Source organism: Chanos chanos, chromosome 1, assembly GCF_902362185.1.
Source record: "Chanos chanos chromosome 1, fChaCha1.1, whole genome shotgun sequence".
Taxonomy (NCBI): domain Eukaryota; kingdom Metazoa; phylum Chordata; class Actinopteri; order Gonorynchiformes; family Chanidae; genus Chanos; species Chanos chanos.
The window spans coordinates 50,682,980-50,708,097 of NC_044495.1; the positions used below are offsets into that span (position 1 = coordinate 50,682,980).

Sequence of the window (25,118 nt, forward strand, 5' to 3'; positions counted from 1 at the left end):
AGAGAACAGGGAAGAAAAACAAACAAGGTTGAAAATATGCATGAAAATATACAGAATTTTTTTTCAATATTATTTAAAGAGGGCCTGTCTGTCAATATAATACATTGCAGATGTCACTGAATATTCTCATCAGTTCTTACACTCACTCTTTAACAAGTGTATAATTATGCGAATGAAATATTCCTGAACTATTATAAATGCCAATCTATGATTTTATTTAATTCCATTTTGTTGTTTCAATCTGAAATCAAAATTTGCTCAGTTTATACTTTTTCTCACCTCACAAATACTCGTACAGTCACAACCGCCACAATAACAAACAAAAAATAATAATATTCAAGATCAACTCACCTTGCCTCTTCATTTTCTACATTATGATTGCATACCTCTAGACCCTTCTCTGTGTCGTTTAACCCCAGTTTACCTTATACATCTGAGCTGTTCACCTCTGCTAACAGTAACTTAAAAGTCCCTCTGTGTAACAGCGGCTTAGGGTGAGTTTACCGCGACTCATTTGCTCTGGGGCTCCCTGGGTACCTCTAGTCAGTATGTTCTCTGTTCAGCCCCCAAACACCTGACTCCTCCCACCTTACCACTATGAATGAGGAGTTGTGTTGCCACGTAATTGGGACTGACAAACAGAGGGTGCGTCCAAGATTTTGGAAGGCATTTCAAACCTTCGGTGTTTAAATAGGATATATACATTAGGTTTGGCTGTCTGCTCCACATTAACTCCCCGTTTACACATAGATCTATTGAAATGTTTGAACAATTCAGATTTCTCAGTCTCTACATCACTGTTACATCAGCCTTGTGTATATTCATGTGTATACTTATGCTGTGTATACTTATATTTTGTATGAGAATGAGGCCAAATGTGAATTGCGTTGCTAGAAATGCACACAAAACTATTTGAAACTCCGATGTTCAGCGGCCTGTTCTTATCTCAATATTGTCTTTGCATCAAACAGAAATACATAAATACATTTTAGCCACAAGCAATCAAGCTGAAGACCTGTTATTTGCAAATCTATTTCTTTATTAGAAAATGACATCCAATAGGCTGTGTATGACACGTATGATTATGTTCAGTCAGTCATAAACAAGGACATTAAAAAATGACATAACAAAACTGGTCACACATATTTGCATCTGATAATATATAAAATTAGAATGTATTGAGTTTTTGATAGTCCTATGTGTCAAAAATGAAAGCTCTGTTTCTTCAATGCAGACTTTAATCATAAACAGTGAAATGCTACAGTATGTGAGTATGGATTAATGAAATTCCTGTACAGGGTCAATCTAAGTAATACATAACAACATTAATATTTCCTACAAGAAGAGGAGCAGCATACAAAGAGCAAATACATTTTTGAAAAGACAATATCAAAAAGAAGAAGAAGAAGAAGAAAAAAAAAAAAAAAGACTGCCACAAGTATTCAAGTTTGAACACGTCCATAAAAGGATCATAGTATGAGAAATTCTTATCAATAACACAGAGCCATATATAGAAAGTGAAAATAATACAATACTGGTAGGAATCTGGGGGGGGGGGGGGTAAATATTTGGCTAATGTCTTCTTTTTTTTTTTTTTTACAGAGATACTAAGCTGAGTTAACCATATCGTAGACATACACGTGATAGTCGTCGTCAAACTTGATGAAGTACACAGACGGCTTGGCTTCAACCTGATGGATGACGGTACCAATCCTCTTGCTGCCATCCTCTTTGATGTACTCCACTTGTTTTCCAACTAGACTTTCAATCACTTCCCCGGGCTCTCTCTCCACAACAGAATCATCTGTGGAAAAAGTCCAACACTTAAGCCAAACAACAACAATACATTTCTCAATTTTCACTGAGCTACTCAGCTGGATTGTACAAGAAGAATTCGCAATACTACGTCCGGATTGGTTCCTGCAAGTTCCTTTTTTTTTTTTTTTTTTTTTTTTTTTTTAAATGTGATGAATCTGATCCTGTCTTTTCCATTATGATATGATGTACTTGGACCTCATTTTGGTTTAAATGTCATTCTTGGCAGTTCAAACATTATTGCTAAACGGCTCATTACTCTCCGAGTCTTTAGACCAGAAAAGAAAAAACAATTTTTCTTACCAATTTATCAATCCACGAACATCTACCACTAAACAATCATCAATTATGAATCACCGCAACTGTACATTAATCTCCAACCAAAAGCAGTCATAATAAATGTTGCACTTACTTGAATGTGACAGTACCCTTAGGTCACCTTCTTTAAAGTCTTTATGTAACTGGTACATGTACAGAACAGGATCTTTCTCATAAGTAATGTAAAACCAGCTGGACATGATGGGAGCTCTCGCTAACACCAGCCCTCTCCATTCGTCTTTTGATCCATCATCAGTTTCAAAAAGGTGCCCAACAGTCTTGCCCATCACAGTGGCTGCCCAGTGGGCGTCATTAACAGGATATGGGCCTGCAAGACAAAGTACTGTGAGCCATTTCCAAACTTCAGTACAGTTTTCCATAAATAAATAGAACGGTTCGATACAGATCATCGCAAAGTTCAAAGGAAAAAAAAAGTATTTGAACGTGCAATTATTCAAAGTCATACATCCATCAGACATGGAGACAAAAAAAAAATGACGTCAAGCCACAGACATATTAAACAAAACAATTGTTTTGAACCTACCGATTCTTTCGTGTAAAATTTCAAGCCCTTGCACTCGCTCATCTTTGAGAATCTCCAGTCCATAAACACAGTCAAAGCCATCATATTTGATTAGATAAAGAGAGGGGTTCACTGGGATTTGGTGTAAGACCGTTCCTTTCCATCGAGAGACCGGAGTGAAGTGGTCTTCTTTCCAGTTGTGTCGTATTCTACACCCAACAATGTTTTGTTGGGGGTCGAGGATGGGCATATAGGAACCAATATCATGTCGTTGCTTCCTAATGAATCAAACAAACCAACACCAAAAATTAGAATGGAAGTGTACGTCTAGGATGTACAAGTACTCATATTTTGCTTTACTCACATATACATACATACATACACGTATACATACTTTGTTATTCAGTGATGCATGTGGATATGTACTGAGAGAAAATACAAACATATGGTGAATACTCACCTATGAGAGCTTTTCTTCTTCATTGTATTTGCAGGGACACCTGTCCGTGCTGGATTTGAACAGTACAGAATTAGTGTGATTTCAAGAAATTACTGTTACAGTTACCTATCTGAGTGGAAAAAAACAACAACAAAAAACTGCAGCTCATATGAAACATAGTCCAGTCTATACTCTATACTCCCTTGTAGGTGGACATTGTTGCCTAAATCTGTGTCAGAAAAAACCCTTATCAAAGTTTTCACATCTGCTTAAAATAAAAAGGCCAGATTAGTCTATTTAATTTCTTTCAGGCTTTTTTTTTTTTTACAGAAATGCCAGAGTTTTATAATTCACTGGCAGACTGAGGCACGATAAATGAAACTACAAGGCTGAACCTTTGCATATCCTGCAGAATGTTATTACAAAAAAGACAGTGATTCAAATCTTTCTCTCCAGTTCACCAAAAGCATTAGAGGACCAAATTGTTCACTACCTCCATCAGTTCTGGAGCGATGACCTGCAGTCTTTCCACATGAGGTCTTCATTCATCCAAAGCTGGGTAGTTTGATGGTGTGATAACTCTAATAGACCTCCAGATTTCTAAAGATTAGATAAATACAAAGATGTCATACATTGATGAGTTCTACTGTAGTCTGAGTGTTGGCCAGTGAAACGCTTAGCATGTTTAACAATAACTCAAAATAACTTAAAAAGGATGCTGTGGTATTCGACTTGAATGTTCATTGTTACCTGCAATAGCAATCATTCCCAATATTTTTTATTCACATTTTAAGGCTATCTTAACGTCAATAAATACAAAGACAAGTCATAAAGTAGTATTTAGAAAACTTGTTTTGTTCTCTCGTGAATAATTTTATCAGTGGGTGTTCAACCAAGTCAATGACCATATTAAGATATGCAAGTCGCATTTCCACCAAGATTTTGCGTTTATTTTTGTTAGGCACGTCACCCACTGATTGACACAAGGTACCTATATAAGTAACCTAGACCACCATGTTCTCATTCAAGGGATTGGGTTTCACGAGTACTAATAAAGAATCATTATTTAACTGACTGTAGAGGTGAATATCCCCCACCTAAACCAGCTACCTGAAACAAAAATCACCGTAAAGACCTCGCTATCAGACACCATCATACATTCAGTTTGGCGTCGACTCAACCCAATTAGCAATAGGCTATCAACCGATAAGGTAATAAGAAAATCAGCTGGGCCATGTTGCTGATGGCCGAAGAAAAGAATATCTGTCCGTGTGAATACAGTTAATGTTTTTCACAGGTAAATCAAATGAAATGATTCATCAGGTAAACTCTAATGACCAGTGGGGATTGGCTGCTATGATGTCTGCCATGATAAGCTATTCGCTGTTTACAAACCTAGCACAAAGCGACATGCGAGTCCGAGATCAAACAAAGGATTTTGAAGAATGCACAGGGTTTTATCTTAAATGAAATCTTAAACGGGCAAATTTCATATTAACCCACCGCACCTCAGTGTCGGGAGGCCTACGTGTACCTAGAACATTTTAGAAACCAAAAGCTCAATGATAAAGTTTACGCTACTTACAAAGAGTTTGAGCAGAAATTGTTGACCCGACCCCGCCTCCCTAGCCTAGCCCAATCGCGCGGCTGACCAAAACCGGTAACCACTTCGCCCTCCTATGAATTGTGATTTTATAATCCCAGTTTTCCAATATAGTAATTTATTCCGACTGTAATAATGGAATTTTCTCAACAACTCGACGCAACTATGTGAATGGCCGTAGTCATTTATATGCGCCTGCGCCAAGTTAATTATGGGACGCCTGTGGCGCAAATGCCGACCGTGGGGCAGACCTTTCTCCACATTCCTGCAGAGCTTTTATGTTTGTCCTCCAGGTTTACGGCAGACTGCATAGACAAGGAAGTACAAAACCGAGACTCCTATTTAATCACAGTCTTCATTAATATCCATAATTTGACCACTCCGAACAATTCTGTGATGAATTTGTCTCCGTATTCGAACATCTGTGCTGTATTTTATGTTTTGTTCTCCTCTGAACTCCCATTCTTTTTTCTTCTGGTTTTTTTTTTTTTTTTTTTTTGCCTTTCATATAGTAATTTGTTGTCGGTAACTTCTTTATCTGACTGTATTCCTGACTGTATTCCTGACTGTGTCTATGTATCAGAGGAAAAAGAAAACGTTTCACATTTTTCATTATTGTCTATCGGTGTGATTAACTGTTAAATTATTCATTATCAGCGGCAAGCAAATTTAATTAACTACGTATTGTCGTTGCACCTCACCCAGTTTACCTTCCAGAACATACCTAAGTTGTGGATACAGTATATCTTTTTGAAGCACAAATTATTTCCTAAGGAGTTTAAGAACAAATAAGATGTTAAAACACCTGCTCTAATGAATTATCTCATGCCGTGCAGCATAGCACATTTCAGAGCGATCAGATGTTCCTGATGAAACATTCTTCAAAAAGTTTCAACGCTGCCGCTCTCTTTCGCCGCTCTCGCCGCTCTCAGTGTGAACGTACAGTAACTGGCTTGTCTTTTTTCCCAAGAAAAAAGTCAGTGAATAAAACTCCAGAAACCAGATATATTTCATATTCATGTTTTTTGATCTCTCGATACCAAGATACAATGAAAACGCGCAGCAAAAAAAAAAAAAAAAAAACTTTTATTTTGCAAAAAGCTGGTAAACGGTGCATTTCATCACTACCGGTTACGTACTGTTGCTGGAGGAACGATCAAGTCAACTTCTACCGCCAATGCTTCCTGTGGGAGCGTTTGTAGTTGAATGAGGACTTCCGACTTCAAGAATGTTACAGTGAATTTTAGGAGTGTCAACAAAAGGATATACACATAAGTACACAGGAAAATCTAGCACAATGTGAGATGACACAACATAACGGTAAACACGAGGAGACCAACAACATCATGGTGGTCAAAAATATCAGAGATCCAACGGCAGTAAGTAGCGGCTAACGTTTAGCTTAAATTCTAAACACGCAGGTTCGCAAATGTTAAGCTCGTTTCTCTGCTACATTGGTATTTGATACTTTGACTTGCTAGACAATATATGTATCTTGTTGTCTATACAGGGTATAGCAACTGCCGGTTAAACGTCTGTTTATGTAGGTAATCAGTTGCTTGACACTTTACAGAAATCCTAGCTAAGCAACCATACTGCAAGGCCATCAGTGCGTTTAGAAATGGTGTTAAGAACACAAAGAACAGGATAACTAGTTAACACTGCTGATCCAGCCAGTTACTGCTGCGGTTTGGCTAAACATAAAACATATCAAATGGTAACTGATTAGCTTTGTTTGGACCATTCAATTTGTTATACATTACTTTCGATATTACCTGGTATGAACGAAGCGTCTAACACTCCATTACTTGGAGACTCTGCCGAAGTTTGCGTAGAATAGCGTTGTGTTATTTACAATATTTCAACCTTCATCAACAGTTTAGATTTGTCTTCAGTTGTTGTTAGGCCTATGTGAGCGTGCTCATAACTGTGGGAACAGTTTGATTGGAGATTGTTGGTGGGAAGAACATTACCTAACAGTTTCTCTGTGTGGAAACATAACCAGTGATTACGTTAATTTCTCTGAAGCCGTAACATTGCAGTAAAATTGTGTAAGGTGCGATCAGTAGTTGTTCGACGGTGTTTAATAATTTGAAATGATTGAACGAACAAGAATGCAATTTAACTATAAAAACAATTAACTATACACACAATAGTGTGGTGGGCCATCTGAACAGTATATTATTGAGGATCGTTGCAGTATTTGAAAATGAGTTAGTTGCTTGTACATTAGTCTCTTGTTTTGACCTGCTATACAATTGATTGCTGAAAAATCCTTAAAAGTAATTTTTGTTCTCCACTGCTCATCTCTGCAGCGCCGTGTTGGCCGTGCTAAGGTGACCCATGCCGTCGTTGTAATTTTTTTAGAATTCTTTGCCTGGGGCCTGCTAACAACCCCTATGCTGACAGTAAGTAACTTAAGTTCACAGTGTGCATGTCATGATGATTGTCCAGTCGTTTGAGTGGGTGGCGCAGGGCTAAGAGTATTTTTTTTACGTGAATTATTTGTTTCCTATGCCTTAGCCCCATGTGCGTCACGCTCAGTCCAGGCTTCCTCAATTACTCAGATTCTGTGCCTGTTCATCAGCTCTCTTATATGAATGAAATGACTGACATATTACATTTTTGAGGAATAAGTTCTCCTAAGTGTGTGTTATTGTACGTCTGTTTATTAAAGGTCCTGCATGAGACTTTTCCTCAACACACATTTCTCATGAATGGTCTCATTCAAGGAGTAAAGGTAAGACCACAGTCAGGAAAGTGTAGTATTGTTTGTCTAGCTAAACAATTTTGTCTGGATTCCATTCAAGCCGTTTAAAAAAAGCTTAAATGGCACTGTTACATGCTTGTAAACAAAATATTCCCCTTTGTGTTCTCTTTTCTCTGACCACCAAACCAATTTTCTCTATGATAATACCTTTCAGACATTACTATGCAATAGTCTCAAACTGCCTATATCTTTCCTACAAATGCAAATTGTGGTCATGCAAATGACAATAGGATAACAGTGTCATTTACCCACCCTCTGATAGTGTATTCACTACAGAGCTGGAGTGAACTGAAAGTGTGTTGAAAAGTCTTCTATTGAACTGTGTAAAACTGTTGCAGGGCCTGCTGTCGTTTATGAGCGCCCCTCTGATCGGTGCCTTGTCAGATGTTTGGGGCAGGAAGTCCTTCCTCCTGCTGACAGTGTTCTTCACCTGCGCCCCCATTCCCTTAATGAGGATTAGCCCATGGTAGGAGGCACTGGTTGACACAGTGCTCTTTGTGTGCTATCACATGCTGTTTCATGTGAGCTTTCCTTTGATAATGCTGAAGCCCCGTAGCCAGTCCCAAACATGGTGAAAACACTCCCTAGAAACTCTAAATGGATTTTAAAGTGTATTTTGCTGTTGGTTTTTCATGGTTCTGAAAATATATTGCTCTGTTACATAAGGCTTTTTTTTCTGGTATCGTTTTTCTGTAAAGAACTTACTTTCATTTTCATTTTGAATGATTTCTTTTTTTTGTTGCGTAAGAACGGAATTCAAAGAATGTAGCCTCTATTCATTCAGGGGGACAAAGGCCTTAAGTTTCGTTTTTTATTTTGTACACTTTCTTTTTCATTTTGCACTTATTTATGTACTTACGTAGCTTATTTTCATTCAGAAGAACAATTTTGATTTCTCTCTTCTTCTTTAGGTGGTATTTTGCCATGATATCAGTATCTGGGGTGTTTGCTGTCACTTTCTCTGTCATATTTGCATATGTAGCAGATATTACAGAAGAGCATGAAAGAAGCACTGCATATGGGTTGGTAAGGGAGAATTTATTAAAAACCCAAACATCTCATCAAATATTGTCGCTCATAATGGAATTTACAAAAGAAGAATTGAACATGGTTTTAAAAACAGCTGGTCTGAAACAACGTCTGAATGTTTTGGTTTGTTTTTTTTTAAATCTCAGGTGTCAGCAACCTTTGCTGCAAGCTTAGTTACCAGCCCGGCCATCGGAGCTTACCTTTCAAGCATATATGGGGACAGCTTGGTCGTGTTGGTGGCTACCATTATAGCTGTGGCGGATATTTGTTTTGTACTGTTTGTCGTGCCAGAGTCTTTACCAGACAAAATGAGATTAAGTTCCTGGGGATTCCCTATTACCTGGGAACAAGCCGATCCCTTTGCTGTGAGTCCCACTTTAAATTTACCCTTGTTTCGTTCGATCAAACATATTGAATAATAGCCATATGTCACCATTCCCAACATTTATTGTACTTTTTTTTTTTTTTTTTTTACAACATCATTGCTGTTTTACATTTTGATATTTTATTTAAGTAATTTAGGCCTGACGTATGTTTCATTGCTTCCCTGTACACAGTCTCTAAGAAAAGTGGGCAAAGATACGACAGTGTTGCTCATCTGTGTGACAGTGTTTCTTTCCTACCTACCTGAGGCAGGGCAGTACTCCAGCTTTTTCCTCTACCTACGACAGGTGGGACACTACAGCCAACTGCCTCTTCAAATTCACACTTTATGGTTGCGCTTTTAAGTCTGAATAAATGTTCTAGTTTGTTTTTCAAATATTGGCTCATCCCATTTGAAAGCTTAAGGTAGATGTTGTATGGATTTTCATGATGTAAATACATGTTTCTATACAAATAATGCCTAAAAAAACAGCAAAGGTTTTTTTGTGAGTAGTCCTTGGTTAATGTTATTAGAATTTAACAGTGTGGATTTAAGGTAACACTAATGTGTTTGTGTATTTCTTAACAGGTCATTAACTTCTCACCAGCAGCAATTGCAGCATTTATAGCAATGGTTGGAATCCTTTCTATCCTAGCACAGGTGGGCTACATCCTTTGGGTGCACTTTCATACATGGTTTACGTTTTAATATATGACATATTTTAATTGAACTTAGTAAATTCCTTAAAATCTCCATATTTGTAATAACTGTGTTTATAATGAGTAATATTGTTTTATATGGAAAAATGTGTTAAGAGATTTTTACAGAACGGGTCATGCATTTCTTCCTCTTTTCAGACTTTGTTCCTCAGCCTTTTAATGAGAACAATAGGAAATAAGAACACAGTTTTACTTGGGCTTGGATTTCAGCTGTTCCAGCTGGCCTGGTATGGCTTTGGATCAGAGCCATGGTAGGCTATTTATTTTTTTGTTTGTTTATTGATTTAAAGAGTCAGCATTGTCTCTAGATTCTCAGAATGATGTGTGTTGCTGGATGTGTGACAATTTGTATCAAGTTTAAAAAAAAAAAAGGGAAAAGAAAAAAAACGTCAGACTTAAAGGTCAGACTCAAATCTTGCTTTTCAGTTGACTCATGTATGTGGAATGCAGCATTTATTACTATATCTCAATTTATTTGGAATCATTTTTATATTTAGAATTGTTGATGTGGTGTTATTAAATGCCTCAGTTTCTTTTGTGGTCTGGCATATTGTCATATTTCGAGACATTTGGCTTGTGGTTGGTTGCATGATGGCATCGGTTTAAAATAACTGTCACATTCTTCTGACAAATGCCTTCAGGATGATGTGGGCGGCAGGCACAGTGGCCGCTATGTCCAGTATCACCTTCCCCGCGGTCAGTGCCCTGGTGTCTCACTGCACAGATCACGGACAGCAGGGTAAGATTACACCGCTCTCTACAAACGCTTTCTGACACTGGGCACGAAAGGTCACTCTCAGTCAAGAGCCTTTCTCAAACTCGAATGACACCAAATAAGAGTTTTTTGGGGGGGGGGGGGGGGGGGGGGGGGGGGTGCAAGTACATTGAAAAAGCTTTGGTGCTTTGTATCTACAGATACTAAATTAGATTTGTATTAGTGGAATGGTATGCTTAGTAAAAATGCTATTCAGAAGATGATGTTTGTATTCCTGTGAAACCTTTAAAGGTGAACCAGTGCAGTGGTACCAACACAAATGATTCCAGTATTATGAATAATTCGTTGATGATTGGTTTATGCTTGACATGTTATAATAAAGGCTCAGACATACAATGTTTATCTCATCTTAGATTGTTGGGTTCATCTTATGAAGGGGAAAAAAATGAATTGCCTGACCATTGTACCTTTATTTCAGGAGCTGTCCAGGGAATGATCACGGGGATTCGAGGCTTGTGCAATGGGCTGGGCCCGGCTTTTTTCGGCTTCATATTCTTTCTTTTCAATGTGGAGCTGAATGAGATTGACCTGGTGGGGAGTGGCCAGAACGCAGATTCAGCTAGTGAGGTAGGGAAACGTGTTAATGGCTTTGTCAAGAAGAGTAAAAGTAGTTCTCTCATACGATACAGTGACCCTTAGCTGATGTTTTCCAGTTTCTGCAACTTTCAGTAATGTAAAAAGTGAGATGAACCACTATAAATGTTTAACTTTAAACCTTGTTTTAAATGGTGAATAAATAGATAACAGGATGGGGTTTTTTTTTTTGTATTGCACTGCATGGACCTATCATTAAGTGCTGTAAAATTCAACACCCTAAAACATGTTCTTAAGTGTGTGAAGGAATGTTCGGCTGTTAAGAGCTTGCGTGCTCAGATTCCCAACTGAACGTTTGTCCCGCAGAAATCCGTCATTCCTGGGCCGCCGTTCCTTTTCGGAGCTTGCTCGGTGGTGCTGGCGCTGATAGTGGCCGTTTTTATCCCAGAGCATCACAACCTTGCGGTGAAGACCTGCACCATGCAAACCATGAGTACAACAGTCAGTGGAGGGCAGTGTGACAACTCCACCCCTGGCAGCGACGAAGATGTTGAGCCACTGCTGCAAGACAGCAGCATGTAATATGCTCTGCTGGACAGGTAGCTCTGAAACGACATTAGAGACCTCAGAAACGGAGAAGCGACCAGTAATTTTACTCTTACCCTAGTTGAGAGAAAGGATGAGGACCGGGTTTGCGATGTCATTAAACCGTTGATTCTTTTATAAGGCTTTAGCGTTGTCTCTTAATGTGGTTGTTTATAATTGTTTTTAGCTGAACTGGGAGTCAGGCTTTGTTTTTGTTCTTCTGTACGCCCTGTGAGGAATGAATTAAGATTATGCAAAAATTCATCAATGAGTTCAAGTTCGCTCTTTGTTGAGTATGTGCCTTTAACATTTCTTTTAAATTCAAGTTTACTATTTTGTTTATGTTTTACTTTTGTTTTTTTTAAATAAATCAACCTTAATTGCCCTGTGAATGTATAATAATACCAATAGATGTCATTTAACATTTCAACGGGTGTTCTTTATGGACTCAAGTTAAACAGTACATTTATTTTAAGACTTACTGTGCATGCAGTTGTGCAGTACTGTCCCCTAAAACTTGAGAACTGATATTTATATAGATAATAAAATAATACAGGTATTACTAGTATTAGTCAAATAAACTCAACTATATGATCTTTGTACATAACAAATATTAAATTTTAAGTTTCATAACGATGAATACAGTAGCTTTTATCTATTGTTGCCACCATAAAGATGAATACTGTAAGCAAAGTTCTTCCAGGTTTTGTAGGATATCACAGTCTTTCTAGGGTATTTCGATCAGTTTTCCCTCTTAAGAGAGCTTCAGTCAGCTCTGGTGTCGCGGGCACCGACATTGTGTACAGTTCACTCAGTCACGGAGTGAGACAACTTGGGTCTTCCATTCACTCAGTTCAGGTTAGGAAGCTTTTAGCAGACCCTGTTTCTGTTTACCAAACACAGCTTCTCATGTGGTGGAGAGGCATATTTACTAATTGCACAAACTTTTTTTGGCCTGTATTTCAAAAACAGCTCTTCTTATGATGACCCCAAACAGGAAAAAAAGCAGTTTAAATATCTATAGGACCATCAAATCCCCCCCCCCCCCCCCCCCCTCAGAATATCCAGTTCCTCTAATGTTGGGGAATGGTTAAGGTGTAACATTGTAGATTTTATTATGTTATATATCCCTTTTTCTAAGTCGTGCGAGTTTTAATCTTTTTTTTTTTTTAAATCCCAGGTGAACGGTATATATATTTAAAATCATATTTAAAGTAGTATTACTAGAGCAAGGCACTGCTGTTATATTCAAAGTATGATTTTAGACCACAGGGACATAATCTCATTAAGAATATTTCATTCTGACCATTATGAGATGCACAGCTCATCCAATAATGCATGAGAATTGAGAGCACTCAAAAAGATCTAATTCTCGTGGACCTAATAAAACGTAAGAACTTGGTATGAGAGAGTAAGTGTACTCTGTTTCTCTGCATATCATCCAAACTATGACAGCTACCTCAGACTGTTTCATTGATATTTATTCCCAAAGTCTGTTTAGATGCTAATTTAAAATATACTTTGCAGCAGCTGGCTCCCACGAAACAGCATACACATACAGCATATGGGTACAGCTCGTTTAACCATAAAGTTCACTCTTAGACACTTTTAATCGGTAGTTTGAGCTGTTTCATGCTCATTTTTTTGCTCATAGTTGTACTTGAAGAGGCAATATTCTACAATTAACATTCCAGTTTGTATGGAACAGGTCTGTGTAATATTGATGTATACTTTGGCTGTATTGTAGCATAGCTCAAAATGCCTCGGTCTGTTATGCAATTAGAAAGAACTGCTTTAATACGGAATTGATGGACAACTCGACATCAGAAAAACACACCGTGAAATGAGCCGTGGCATTTTCAGATATGTCGTTGAGAGTAAGTGCTTTTTCAGCTGTATTCCATCAGTTTCCTTTTCTTGTGCACTGACTACAGTATATCTAATGCTGAATAAATAGTCTGTAATATCATTGCTGCATTTAATCATTTTTTGAGATTTTAGCAAAGTATTTAGTGTGACTTCATTGTATATACTGATATAAATCTTATCCAATATTATTTACAGGACAATAACAAAGTTAAATAAGTGTTTCTAATGCATATCTGTTGGACCCCTGAAATATAATAAATGAGTGTATTGTCAAAGAGACCAAGCTACTGGTTTTAAGACCTGACCAATTTTGAAACATTTGATGATACTGAAGATGTCTAACTATGAAAAACTAGATGAGCTATGATTTCTAACCATACAATTGTTCATAACCTCTAACCATAAACAGAGTTATATCATCGCAATAGTTTTCTGTAATGTTGCATTGAAAGATTTTCTTGTTTACTAAAGAGTATATATTTCTCCTTTGACCAGTTGTAAACAGTAGTTGAGTTTTTTTTTTCTTTTGTTTTTCACTGGAATGAACTTGTTACTGCTAATATATTGTGCCATTTTTGAAGGAATTGCTATGCAGCTGTTCATGTCCAGTTCGGGGTATTTTTTTTTCTTCCCCTCTCTCCCTTCTCTCCCAGATACTTTTCTGTCTCTCCTCCCTCTTTATCAACACATGCAGTGCATATGAAGCATCTCTTCGCTGAACACTGCACTTTCAAATTTGTTTAATGTGCCAGATACTCTGAATTGCTCAATATGTCAATAAAACGATTTGTTAAGAAAACAAAAAATTGTCTTGCACTGATTTATGTGTTTTAGCTTGCTGCTTTTACTCTCCGCCATATTCTAACGACCAGCGTAAGGTTTTGGCTAAAGACCCATTGTTTACTTATAGTTAATGATTCTGTCACTCATGACCACAGGGTAACCGTCGCATGCATTAACATACCAATGTGATCTGTTCCCTTAGGAGTTTCCCAAACAGCCTTTTTTAAAAATTTTCTTTGGCTTAATAAGTAGACAGAATGTATCTCGTTTTTATTTGCAGTTTATATTTTCCTCCGCAGTCTGGCTGTAAATGTCTTAAGTTATTCCATAAAAATAAGATGACATTAAACTCTTGAACTTTCTGATTGACTTTCAAGATGCTCAAGTGTTTCAGGAATTTACTTTACATATTGTATTTTAGCACTTCATATACTATAGCTTTTAACTAGAATTTAACTAGGAAAACGCTTTGTGGTGTATTTGTGTTTAGAGATTATAAGGAAAACAAGCACAGCAAATCATCACAAGTTTTAATATCTGATAAAGCCCATAAAGTACTTAATTCATGTCTAAAAAAATCTTACAAAGTGCTTCATTTAAACACTTGTAAAATGCACAATGATCAATCAACCAGGGTGTCATTCATTCACAAAAATAAATATTGTTATTGCTTAGCAACAAGTGTTTGGTCACATCAAAACACTACGCCTACTGTTTCTGGTCTTCCAAAACATCCACGCAGAATTTGAGCCATTTTCACATGGAAAACCATTACATCTTTATAAAAAAAAGAAAGAGAAGAAAACATGCCAGATTAACATCACTCCATTGAATCACACCACTGTATAGTCCATGTGTCAGCTTGGATCTGGGATACAGTATGTGTATATAGTATACAGTAATGTTTACGTAATATACTACCACTATGACAACATTTCAGTCCAAAACCACAGGCATGGCACAGTTAATAAACACCATAGCACAGTCATAGTAAGCAAGGTGTTTCCACTCTAATGAAATGTCCTGTCACCCATATTTCAAGCCACACAAATGATTCTGTACAGAGGACTCTTGGGAAGGTGTCTGTAGCAGTGCTCACAAAAATATTCTAATTATTAACATTTTGACATGTCCAAAAAATGGCCAGAGTAAAGGAGGAATCAAAGAAGATGGCTCCCCTGAGTTTTAAAATAAATGGAACTGATTCTTTTCTGGACAGTATAAATATGAATTATCTACAAAATGGAAGCAACATGAAAAAAAAGATAAAGGATCCCAGGGATTAAGGGCTCCGAAGGAGCTTCCACCTTAATGAATGAATGCAGAAGAAGTCACATTCTCTTGAAGCTATCAAAGTACATGCAACACTATGTGCAGCAGCATCTAAGAATTTTTTTTTCTCATAATCCAACCATTTTATCTGTACCTCCTTTGGATGATTAAAGAAGACAGCTGAAGGACACTTTGGTTGTGTATGTGGGTGCAGCATCTGAAAAATGACCAAAACCCCCCCCCCCCATATTTATTTACAAGACTTAATAACTGAAATACAGTAAAACTGTAAAGGGTTAAGGTGGGGGGTGGGTTGCGTGTTGTCAATAAATTCAGATTGATTGATATTCCCTCCACTTACCTCTATCTTTGAGAGTTTCAATGTATGTCTTCATGAACTCTTTCTCATGTTCTTCGTGCACGGCGGACTCATTCTCATCCTTTTCCACGTTTGCACCTATTGGGTTATCAAATATTTTGATGAATCTGAGAAAAAGAAAAAAAAAGCAAACAATACCACGTTACAGAGGAGAAAAAAAACACTGCTTTGGTACAACAACAACAACACACAAAAAAAATCCCCTTTAATCCTTCACTCTTTTGCAGAGTGAGAGCACAGAAAGGTAGTTCTGAACTGGACAGCAGCAGCTGAGGGAAAGATGATAGGATTTTTTACGTACATCAGACTCTAAAAAAAGATAAAACATAAAGGGTAAGATTCCCCACTGTGACATTTAAATTTCTTTCCGCGTCAACATCAGAGCAATATGTTAACGGGCATCAGAGAATGTTATCTGGTGCCTAAAATGGAGAGATGTTAGAAAATACCTGTCTCATGCTCTATGATGTGATTCAACATAAGAATCCCATTCGTACTCACTTGATGCGTGGGTTATCACAGAGCACAGAAGGGATGCAGGTGAGCTCATCTCCACTGACAACAAGCATCTTGAGAGTTGTCATGTTTGCCATCGTCATCGGTAAATAGGTCAGTTTGTTCTTGTGAAGAAACAGAGATTGTAACTCCTCAAGCCTGGAAAAAAAGAAGTAAACTGAGGCAAAACAGTGTTGTTTAAGGTGACCTGTATAAGAATGCTTTGCTTAAAATGAGATTAAAAAGTCTTAATCTCAAACTGGTAATCCCATCAGAAATTATTGAAAAAGACATTGAGTTACACTACACATACCTGTCAATGTCCTCTGGTAAGTCTGATAACAAGTTATTGCTAATATCCAACCACTGAAGACTTGACATTCGAAGGACACAGATTGGTATGCTGGCAAATTTATTTTCTGATAAATCTAGGTGTCTCAGCTTTTTCAGGTTGCTGAGCTGAAATAATTGGACAATAATGGTAATTAGATACACGTATTTATTTATGTGCATTGAGTTACACCAAGTGGGCTTTTACATCTTTTATGACTGGTTGCCATTGAACCAGTTATCAAAGTATGATAATAAATATTTGGGTACACAAAATACATTTTTCGTTATGACAATAATTAGCATACAGTTCTCTGCCTAAGTAATAAAGGGCTCACAGTTCTCCTGCCCAAGTAATCTTCTTGCCCAGATTCTAAATGACACTCTATACGTTAAACTTTTACTCTACTAATGCTTTAGATTTCTTACCTCGAAGGGCAGTTCCATGATATTAAAATTTGCTGTCATTTCCAGCCTTTCCAAATTCTCACAGTCACCAAGTTCAGGAGGAATGCTCGATAACTTATTGTAGCTAACGTTCAAATCTCTCAGGTTAGCCAATTTACCTGTCATTTGACAAGAGAACAAAATGAGTGAGAGAAAATTCTCACCTTCACTTCATATTAAACACCCAGCTGCATTGAAAAACATTTCAAAAATGTAACACTGATTTCCAATTCTTTATAATGTAACCACATATTTTATAGCGACAAACCTCTGGCACTGATTAAAATTAAAAACAAAAATTAAAAACAAAAAAACTTCCTACCTATTACGACTGGAAGTTCTTTGATTCCATTCTTGGGTAACTCCAAAACACGCAGGTCAAGAAACTGTTCGACATACTCTGGAATCTTGTGAATTCTTGTCCCTTTTATGTGCCATTCTCTAAGGTATGTCATATCCAGAATATCATCAGGTATCTTCTACAATTCAAGATCACACAATAGGAAAATAAGGCCATCATATAGCGATATCATATCAAACTTGAATATTGTGATATGACTGTCTGGTGATTCCATAGTGAAAACTGATGTAATAATATGTGATTGTGCCTTGAAAAGGACTTGGTGCCATTTTAGAAGTCTTAGCTTTTGTGCATCATATACACATGAACATAACTTCAAATTTTGATGGTTAAGAGAGTCCTCACCAAACCCACTAGAACAGAACATTTCTTCTAACATTTGTTTGATATACAAACAGTAAAGCTGACAGATGAAAACACCTCAGTAGACTGTAGATTTCAAATCCACACTGACAATTTAAAGAAATATAAATGCTTATACATTTACCCTCCATATATTTCCACTCAGCTCATAAATATACTTCTTCTCCTCAACATCAAGACCTGAATAAAAAGAAGATGTTATGAAAAAACGAAAGGAAAAAAAAAGAAATTCAGATTTCTGAACATGTTGATCATCCTTGGTCTTGGAGATGACTCTTATAATTGCTCCACATTTACATGTATGACTAATTATTAATCTTATAGATTTCTATAGTGCTCTGTAGTGAAATTCACTACACATTAATACATTCTAGTCTTACTTTGATAAGGTATTATGTCCATCTCTGCGAATGTTGATCTTTCCAGGTAATGTTGGAGATCTTGGATTTCGTCCTTCTTCATCGTCCTGCATGCTATGCGATAGTGCCATTGCTCATTTATTCTGGAGAAGAAAAGTTTATTCTTTGTAAGGTGTTAGTGACAGGAATTGTAATTCAAAATGTTCTTCTAGCCTGTGTCTTAACCAATGTTCTATTTGGTCAGGAAACTATCAGCTGCTGGTCTAAGTAGCAGCTATGTTAAAGCGATTAACTAACAATAGACAACATTATTTCTTATGTATACACAAACAACTTTCAGCAAACAAAGCCACCAAACATAACTATGGCTGTGGATTTCAGCCTAAGACCGAGTGTAGCCTAAATACAGCCTATGTGACTGAAGTCTCGAAGGCTCTCACTTTGCTAAAGCGCTCTGGTTAATTCGCTCCTGTTCTTTCTTCTGTCTTTGCTTGTACTTCTTCACTCTGACCTCCCACATGCCTCGGATCAATGAGAGGTCATAAATAGGAATGTCCACTCTCATTACTGCCACTTCTGCTGAGCAGGAATATGAGCTAGAGAACAAAAGATGTTATTTTGGACAACTGCATAAAACCTGAAAACAACTCAGCAATCATGTTATTTGTAAAATCACAAACAATGGTTCATCCTGAATATCATGTATTCCTAAACATATGTGCTAGATGTATATGTAATATGCCAGAATGCACAGAGTACCAGGAACAGTTGTGAGTATAACCACCAGTCCTTGAAATGCAACATACATGTATTATGTCTGTGGTATTGATTACCGTCTCAGTTTAAAGCTTATTTGCTGCATTCATGTTTTAATAAACACAATTTATTTCTGTTCTACAGTTCAGTCCTTAGCATTCGTGAACATTTGCATTACTTCTGTTAAACTGAAGAAGAGTGACAAACTATCACACAATATTCATGAATTTGTTGTGTGTTTTATTCAGCTGACATAAAGCAAACTGTCAGAATTGATAGCACTTGATAATTAAGTGATCATACTTAAAGGGAACCTGGACAGTTCTTAAACTGTCAGCACCCCTGGCTTGCTCAACACGGTTTACACAGATCATAAAAAAAGATTTTCCCTCTACTCTTTGCTTTGTTAAACTTCCAAAAGCATAATTCTTTCTGACAATATCCACCTAGCATGTCGAATGAGTGGGAAAACTATCACCTAACAATAACCATACACAGATGCAGTGGAAAATTACAAAGACTATTCCAGCAATGTAGCTATGTGACCTTCTCTTAAATAATGGGCTGTAGCCTATGAGCATTGCACGTGGAGCAGTGTTATCCAGCATACCGTGCTTATTACCTTCAGCCGCATGTAAACAGACAAAATAGTAGATCAAGTGCATGATAACCTTGACAGTACAATAGAAGATGGCAGCTGTTGACACACAAACATTAATGATATAATGAGTCAATTTCATGCTAAATGTGTATTGTACATCCATATATTCTTACCTGTGTTGTGTCTGAGACGCTCTCCTCTGTCTGGACTGAGCGGCTTGTTTACAGGAACTATCGGCAGCCCGTATTCATGAGTCATCCGCATTTAGGCTGTCTGAGTGACTACCCTGCTATTTTTATCATTTGAGATATGACTCCTTGTGTCACACTCACTTGTTGGTGTCATATGTAAGCACATTCACAGATATAATTTCTCTATATGACTCATTATAGCACATGTCAATGTCAACATACAGGCTAGAAACTAAACTATGTTTGTAGATATGTTCTTATTAAAGGTTTTACCCTTAGCCTGGTTGGCACTCATTACCAAATTTTAGGCCTTATTAAATGACCATGGTCTGGTCAAGGGCTTAGACATTGACAAGGTATTTAATGAGTTGACCTCTTTTCTAGAACATCCAGAACACACAGTGACGCGCTGCTTAGTATGTCACACATGTGTCTGTCTTGGGTATAAGATTTAAATAAGACACATGTGTAGGGTAACTAAAAAGAAAACACACATAATATGAAAATTAATTTTTGAAATTAAGTATTGGAAATCAGTTCTTGTTTCTCTGAGCATGTTTTTTTTCCTTTTTTTGTGGTGTGGGTTAATTCTGTTGAAACTTCATTTATACAGTGCACTATGAAATCAGTTTAATGCTCTAGCCTCAGATGAGGTTTGAACTAACTACTAAATATGTATTTTCTTAGATTTCTATCTATCTATCTATCTATCTATCTATCTATCTATCTATCTATCTATCTATCTATCTATCTATCTATCTATCTATCTATCTATCTATCTTGTTAGCACTGAATTATATGAAGCTTGTAAGGAGCTTTCCCTGTTGAAGTGTTTGCCTCACAAATGTATTTTCGCCCCTCATCCACCACGAGGCACTGTAACATAAGAAATTGACTTATATTCTTGGTGTCAAAGAGGCACATGCATCATATGCACTAACAGTGCACTTGTACAGCTAAACCACATTATGGACTTATTTATTACACAGAATGTGGCAATGCGCAGCTGTGTTAGTGTATCGAGTAATCTGCAGTGATAGTGAAGCCAAATCAATGACTTAAAGCAGTTGCAATTGTGGCATAAGTCTTAAAATAAACTGCTTCTCACAGGCTTACCCTTAGCCCCGTAGAGTGAAGTGATGATTAGTAATGTGTGTTAGATGAGTTGTCAAGGCTTTGAGTCTGACGACCTCCATTAAGTAATTTGGATACAAACTGGGGACTGCTGTGTGAGGGTCATAAGAGAGTGGATGTAGTCAAGCCTGTGGAACAGTTGTGTAAACATCATTTCCCTCAGATTTGATATGTGCTGTTAGCATGTAGTCCACCTTTGGCCCTCTAGATTAAACTGTTATTTAATAACATGTAGCTGACTTTCTTTTTGGAATTTCAGGTTCCCTTTCAGGCATTTCTTTAACACTGACAATAAAAGGACGAACTCCATACTATTTTTGTGACCACATAGTATGTAGTTCTCACTATGCAAGCTGCACAGCTTCTCCGATAACCCCCTAACGCTACGTAAACCCTCTTTTCCTGTTCAAAGTGAGAGAGCATGCATTTAGTGGTGACATACCAACCGCTGTGTGCTGATATTGGAGAGGTTTTGGTTGGCACTGCCTTTGGAAGGCAATGCGGAGGAAGTCCTGGGTGTCAAACATATAAGGGGAGACTGGGTGGTGACTGACTGCCTTGGGGAATGGCTCACCCCATGCTCCAAAATTATCACCAGAAGATGGCAGGTTTCTGGTTTGCTCGACATGGCGCATTTTTTAGGTCTTTATCAGTGATGGTGAAGGTTTATCTAACTTCAGACCACTATAACGTATCCTTTGTTTGTTTTTTTTCACCTCTCTGAAACTCAGATTACCAGACTGCTGTGCCGTTTGACTTTTTCATGGCCACCATGGGTACCAGAAGATTGGGGCTTAAAGCCCTTAGATCCTTCAAATGGCTCACTGGAGAAAGCCTAAGCTCAGGCAGAATTAGACTTCTTATTAGTCCTAATGTTGATATGTGCTTTTAATAGTGCTAAGCATTATATGTCTCACAAGAGGGTACAAACAGATCACCATTAAAAAGAATGAGCACTGAACATTCACCATGTGGAAGCATTATTGTGAGCCAACCACTGACATATGACACAGGATTTGTGCCAGCATGACAGTGGAACAGTTGGAATACCTTGGGTCAACGAACTTAAGTCTTTATGTAATGTGTGAATGTATTCTACAAGTGGAGTCAGTATATTTGAAAACTCATTATGTGTGTAAGTGTGTTTTACTAAAAGGATTCACAGAGCTACTGCTCAGGGGCATGTCATGTCTTAATCAGTATTAGTTACTGATAACACAATTACAATGCTTTTGAGAGGGGAGACTAGGACAGAAATAGAATGCATGTCAATCTGGGTTTGACCTACGGTTAAGACCCTCTGCTCAGGGTATATCATGCTCCAAGGAAATTAAATGCCAACTGTGTCCAATCAGATTTGTATCACGGTTCATACTTTCCAGAATATACTGCTGCTTTTCCTCAGAAGTGTTTTGGAGGGTGCTAATGTGATTTAGATCAATGACAAATAGAACAAGCCATTCCCATCCAGACAATGTCCCTTTTGATCCACCAACCAAAATAGACTATTGTAGCTGCTGCCTCATTGTTGCTATGCCTGTGACTGGTGACTTACTGTGGACTTGGTTCAACTGTAATGTCAATCATCTTCAACATATGTGCGAGTGCTTGCAAATGATTGGCAGAGCTCAGTGACATTTGTGTTGATGGGTCTGTCACTTAGGGATTAGAAGTGGTTATTTTTAATCTGCTCATTCTCATGGTCCAAGTCTTCATTTCTCACCTCTTTGAAAACATCTTTTTCTGTTGAAACGTTTTCATGAATAAATATGTAAGTGAAAAGTCAGTGCTATTGCCAGTTGGTTGGTCATTTTCAGCAATGCCAAGACCAATACAAGGTTAAACAGATTTCAGATGTTCCGCCGTAGACAGGAAAGTAACACAGACATCAGTTGTTTGCCCCTGTAATAGGATCCAAGGCGAGCCTCATAGCTTTTCTGCTTCCATATGCTCTTTTGCCCTGCCAGCTTCTTAGACATGATGTGTGCTGATGAAATTGTAGCAAAGTGGATGCTGACAACTTTATGTCACTCCACAAAAGCATGCAATGGTAGCTCATCTGACTTTTGGAGGGGTTATGTTGGGAGGATCGAGCAGATGGAACGAAAAGCCTGGCTCCTCTTGGGACCGAGTGGCACCTGTTGGTTAGTACTACAACATTGATATGAGTTTCCCCGTAATCCAAGTGTCATCAGACGCTGCGTAACCCACAATGGGCGAAATGGCACGGTTCCATCACGGACCCTAAACAAGTTCTTAAAAAAAAAACTTCTGGAAGGAGGAGTGAAATCAGTCATCTTACTGTTATCAACGGAAACATCAGTGATACTGCTGCGGATCTAAAAGGGCAAGACTTCCTCACGGTGTAAAGTAAGTTTAATCGTTCAAGTCTATTGCTGTTGCTGTTGTTTCCAGAAGAATGCATGTTTATTTAGGTGTTTATAGTCAAAAAAAGTGTGAATTTTGTGTATGGGTAAATTTATGATTCCCTCTTCTAGGAAATGAACACTGCTCTCGTTCATGATAAACTGTTCATTAAAACGTTCTGGGAGCAGAAAATTGTAAACCATTCCCAGATGACAGAGAATGAAGAACAAAGGGTAAAGAACAGTGCTCTTTCAAAGTAAGTGATTTTCAGAGAAAAAAATATCAACAGATACTTGATTTTGACTTTATTCCACCATTTTTTCTTACAACTAAAAGAAACAAAATTGAACAAAACCCCTTTTTTTTCCCAATTATTATTATCATTATTATTATTATTATCATTATTATTATTATTACTACTACTACTACTATTATTATTATTATTAAGAATTTAAAGTATAGAGTTGTACTTATAATACAGCATTTTTTCATCAAATTGAATCAAATTATGGGTACAAGCACAGGACATTTGGATCGTTTTAAATGATCTATTTGTAGTTTTCAATCCATTTTCAGTTTTTCCTTCCCTTTTTCCTTGTAAGGGGTGGGTTCGACAGTGCCTAGCAACAAGGTCAAGTCTTTTTTAGATTGCATTTAACTCATCACACTGCGTATCCCAGGACAATTTTGTTATTCAAAGTGCTGAAAATAGCCAGTTACAGCACAGTGGAGGCAGTTAGGACACACCAAGTCACCGGGAAACTGCCTGACCCTCTAATTCTATACATGCTACTCATTCATTTTGATTTTTCTTTTCTTTTTTTTAAAATTTAAATTAAGAGGAGAGAATGAGAAAATGAAAAAGCATCAGTTCTGATCATGTCCGCTGGGATCACAGCATTTATGTCATAATTCAATTTATTCTCATTTAGAAGCTTTACAAATGATTTGAAATGCTCAGAAAATCTCTCCAAAAAAGACAAGCTTGGAATCAATATAATATCATTTTGTATTAGTATATCTTAAGGCATTTAACAACAATTCCTTTTAGTCCATTAGCAATGATTTACCAAAATTTCAGAAGAACACATCCTCGAGCGACACAGCGTGTCTCCAGACCAGGAACATAAACTGAAAAACATTTTAATCACAGCTGGAAAATGACATAGAGAGGTATTAACTACAAAGGTAAGAGGGAGGTGAGGAATGTTGGTTACAGCCCTCCGTCAGCCGCCACACAATAGGCTACTCCAGTTGAAGGTCAGAGGATTATCAGCGTCTACAGTTCGACAGCAGCTTCAAATGCAATAATCCAAATAAATGTGGAGAAGGTGCGAGAGACAGGGCCATTTTAAAAGCAGCATCAGATAACTGACAGATCTAGACACTTAAAAACGGGACAGGATGGCCTGCTGCGACTGAACGCCCTAAACAAAAGTGTATCCTGTGATGGAACGATGGATTTGTGCCTCACGCTCAGTCTTTTCGCCTTAGGCTGAGAGACGAGTGGCTCCAACGGCTCGAAAATCGGACTCGGCATCTGAAGAACGTGCACGATGACCGTATGAGGAGAGCAAAACCCCTAAACCTGACGGAACAAGCATAAACCCCCCCGAATGCCAGCTCTTCTGTTCTGAACCCCCGAAACCAAACATATATTTTAAATAAAGTTCTACATGTTGAAAGATTTTGAATTTCACACGGTGTCTGATTGTTGTTGTTTTTTTTTTTCATTCTTTTTAAATAACTTTCAGAACCTCTTAAGGAGATTTTTTTATCTGTCTTACTGGTCAACATAAAGTGTTAATATGCTTGCCTGCATATGTCAGAGACCAACCCATCAAGGCGGTACAACAAATGGCAATTTATATCATTTGGACTACAGTCAATATTCCGGGCAGTTGTCAGTGACAAATCAAACAGCGTTGTAAAGCACT

The 25,118-nt window shown here is 37.6% G+C and overlaps 4 protein-coding genes across 5 annotated transcripts; 2 read left to right on the top strand and 2 right to left on the bottom strand.

Annotated features, from left to right (window-relative positions):
* Nucleotides 1–1,607: 1,607 nt before the first annotated feature.
* On the bottom strand, nucleotides 1,608–4,795 carry spinb (spindlin b). The gene is made up of 6 exons (XM_030768706.1): nucleotides 4,681–4,795; nucleotides 3,589–3,695; nucleotides 3,117–3,165; nucleotides 2,678–2,934; nucleotides 2,228–2,461; nucleotides 1,608–1,804 (listed from the first exon to the last, which is right to left on the bottom strand). Exons 2-6 carry the CDS (start codon nucleotides 3,638–3,640, stop codon nucleotides 1,608–1,610), a joined length of 789 nt encoding a protein of 262 aa, XP_030624566.1. The 5' UTR covers nucleotides 3,641–3,695; nucleotides 4,681–4,795.
* A 1,100-nt stretch (nucleotides 4,796–5,895) lies between these two features.
* Nucleotides 5,896–11,949, top strand: mfsd14bb (major facilitator superfamily domain containing 14Bb). 2 transcript variants are annotated; one of them, XM_030768643.1, is made up of 12 exons: nucleotides 5,896–6,077; nucleotides 7,014–7,106; nucleotides 7,376–7,438; nucleotides 7,807–7,934; nucleotides 8,380–8,494; nucleotides 8,644–8,862; nucleotides 9,055–9,168; nucleotides 9,450–9,521; nucleotides 9,719–9,831; nucleotides 10,222–10,319; nucleotides 10,774–10,934; nucleotides 11,256–11,949. In XM_030768643.1, exons 1-12 carry the CDS (start codon nucleotides 6,003–6,005, stop codon nucleotides 11,469–11,471), a joined length of 1,467 nt encoding a protein of 488 aa, XP_030624503.1. In that variant the 5' UTR covers nucleotides 5,896–6,002; the 3' UTR covers nucleotides 11,472–11,949. The 2 variants fall into 2 exon arrangements, with proteins under 2 accessions (XP_030624503.1, XP_030624495.1); XM_030768635.1 differs by having other exon boundaries at nucleotides 10,774–10,922.
* A 3,616-nt stretch (nucleotides 11,950–15,565) lies between these two features.
* On the bottom strand, nucleotides 15,566–18,697 carry lrrc2 (leucine rich repeat containing 2). Its single transcript, XM_030788391.1, has 9 exons — nucleotides 18,573–18,697; nucleotides 18,148–18,275; nucleotides 17,898–17,956; nucleotides 17,372–17,528; nucleotides 17,032–17,168; nucleotides 16,586–16,731; nucleotides 16,279–16,431; nucleotides 15,760–15,884; nucleotides 15,566–15,615 (listed from the first exon to the last, which is right to left on the bottom strand). Exons 1-9 carry the CDS (start codon nucleotides 18,695–18,697, stop codon nucleotides 15,566–15,568), a joined length of 1,080 nt encoding a protein of 359 aa, XP_030644251.1.
* A 4,618-nt stretch (nucleotides 18,698–23,315) lies between these two features.
* LOC115804537 (protein FAM240C) lies at nucleotides 23,316–24,787 on the top strand. The gene is made up of 2 exons (XM_030765036.1): nucleotides 23,316–23,437; nucleotides 24,676–24,787. The coding sequence occupies exons 1-2, from the start codon at nucleotides 23,316–23,318 to the stop codon at nucleotides 24,785–24,787; spliced, it is 234 nt and encodes a 77-aa protein (XP_030620896.1).
* Nucleotides 24,788–25,118: the final 331 nt, after the last annotated feature.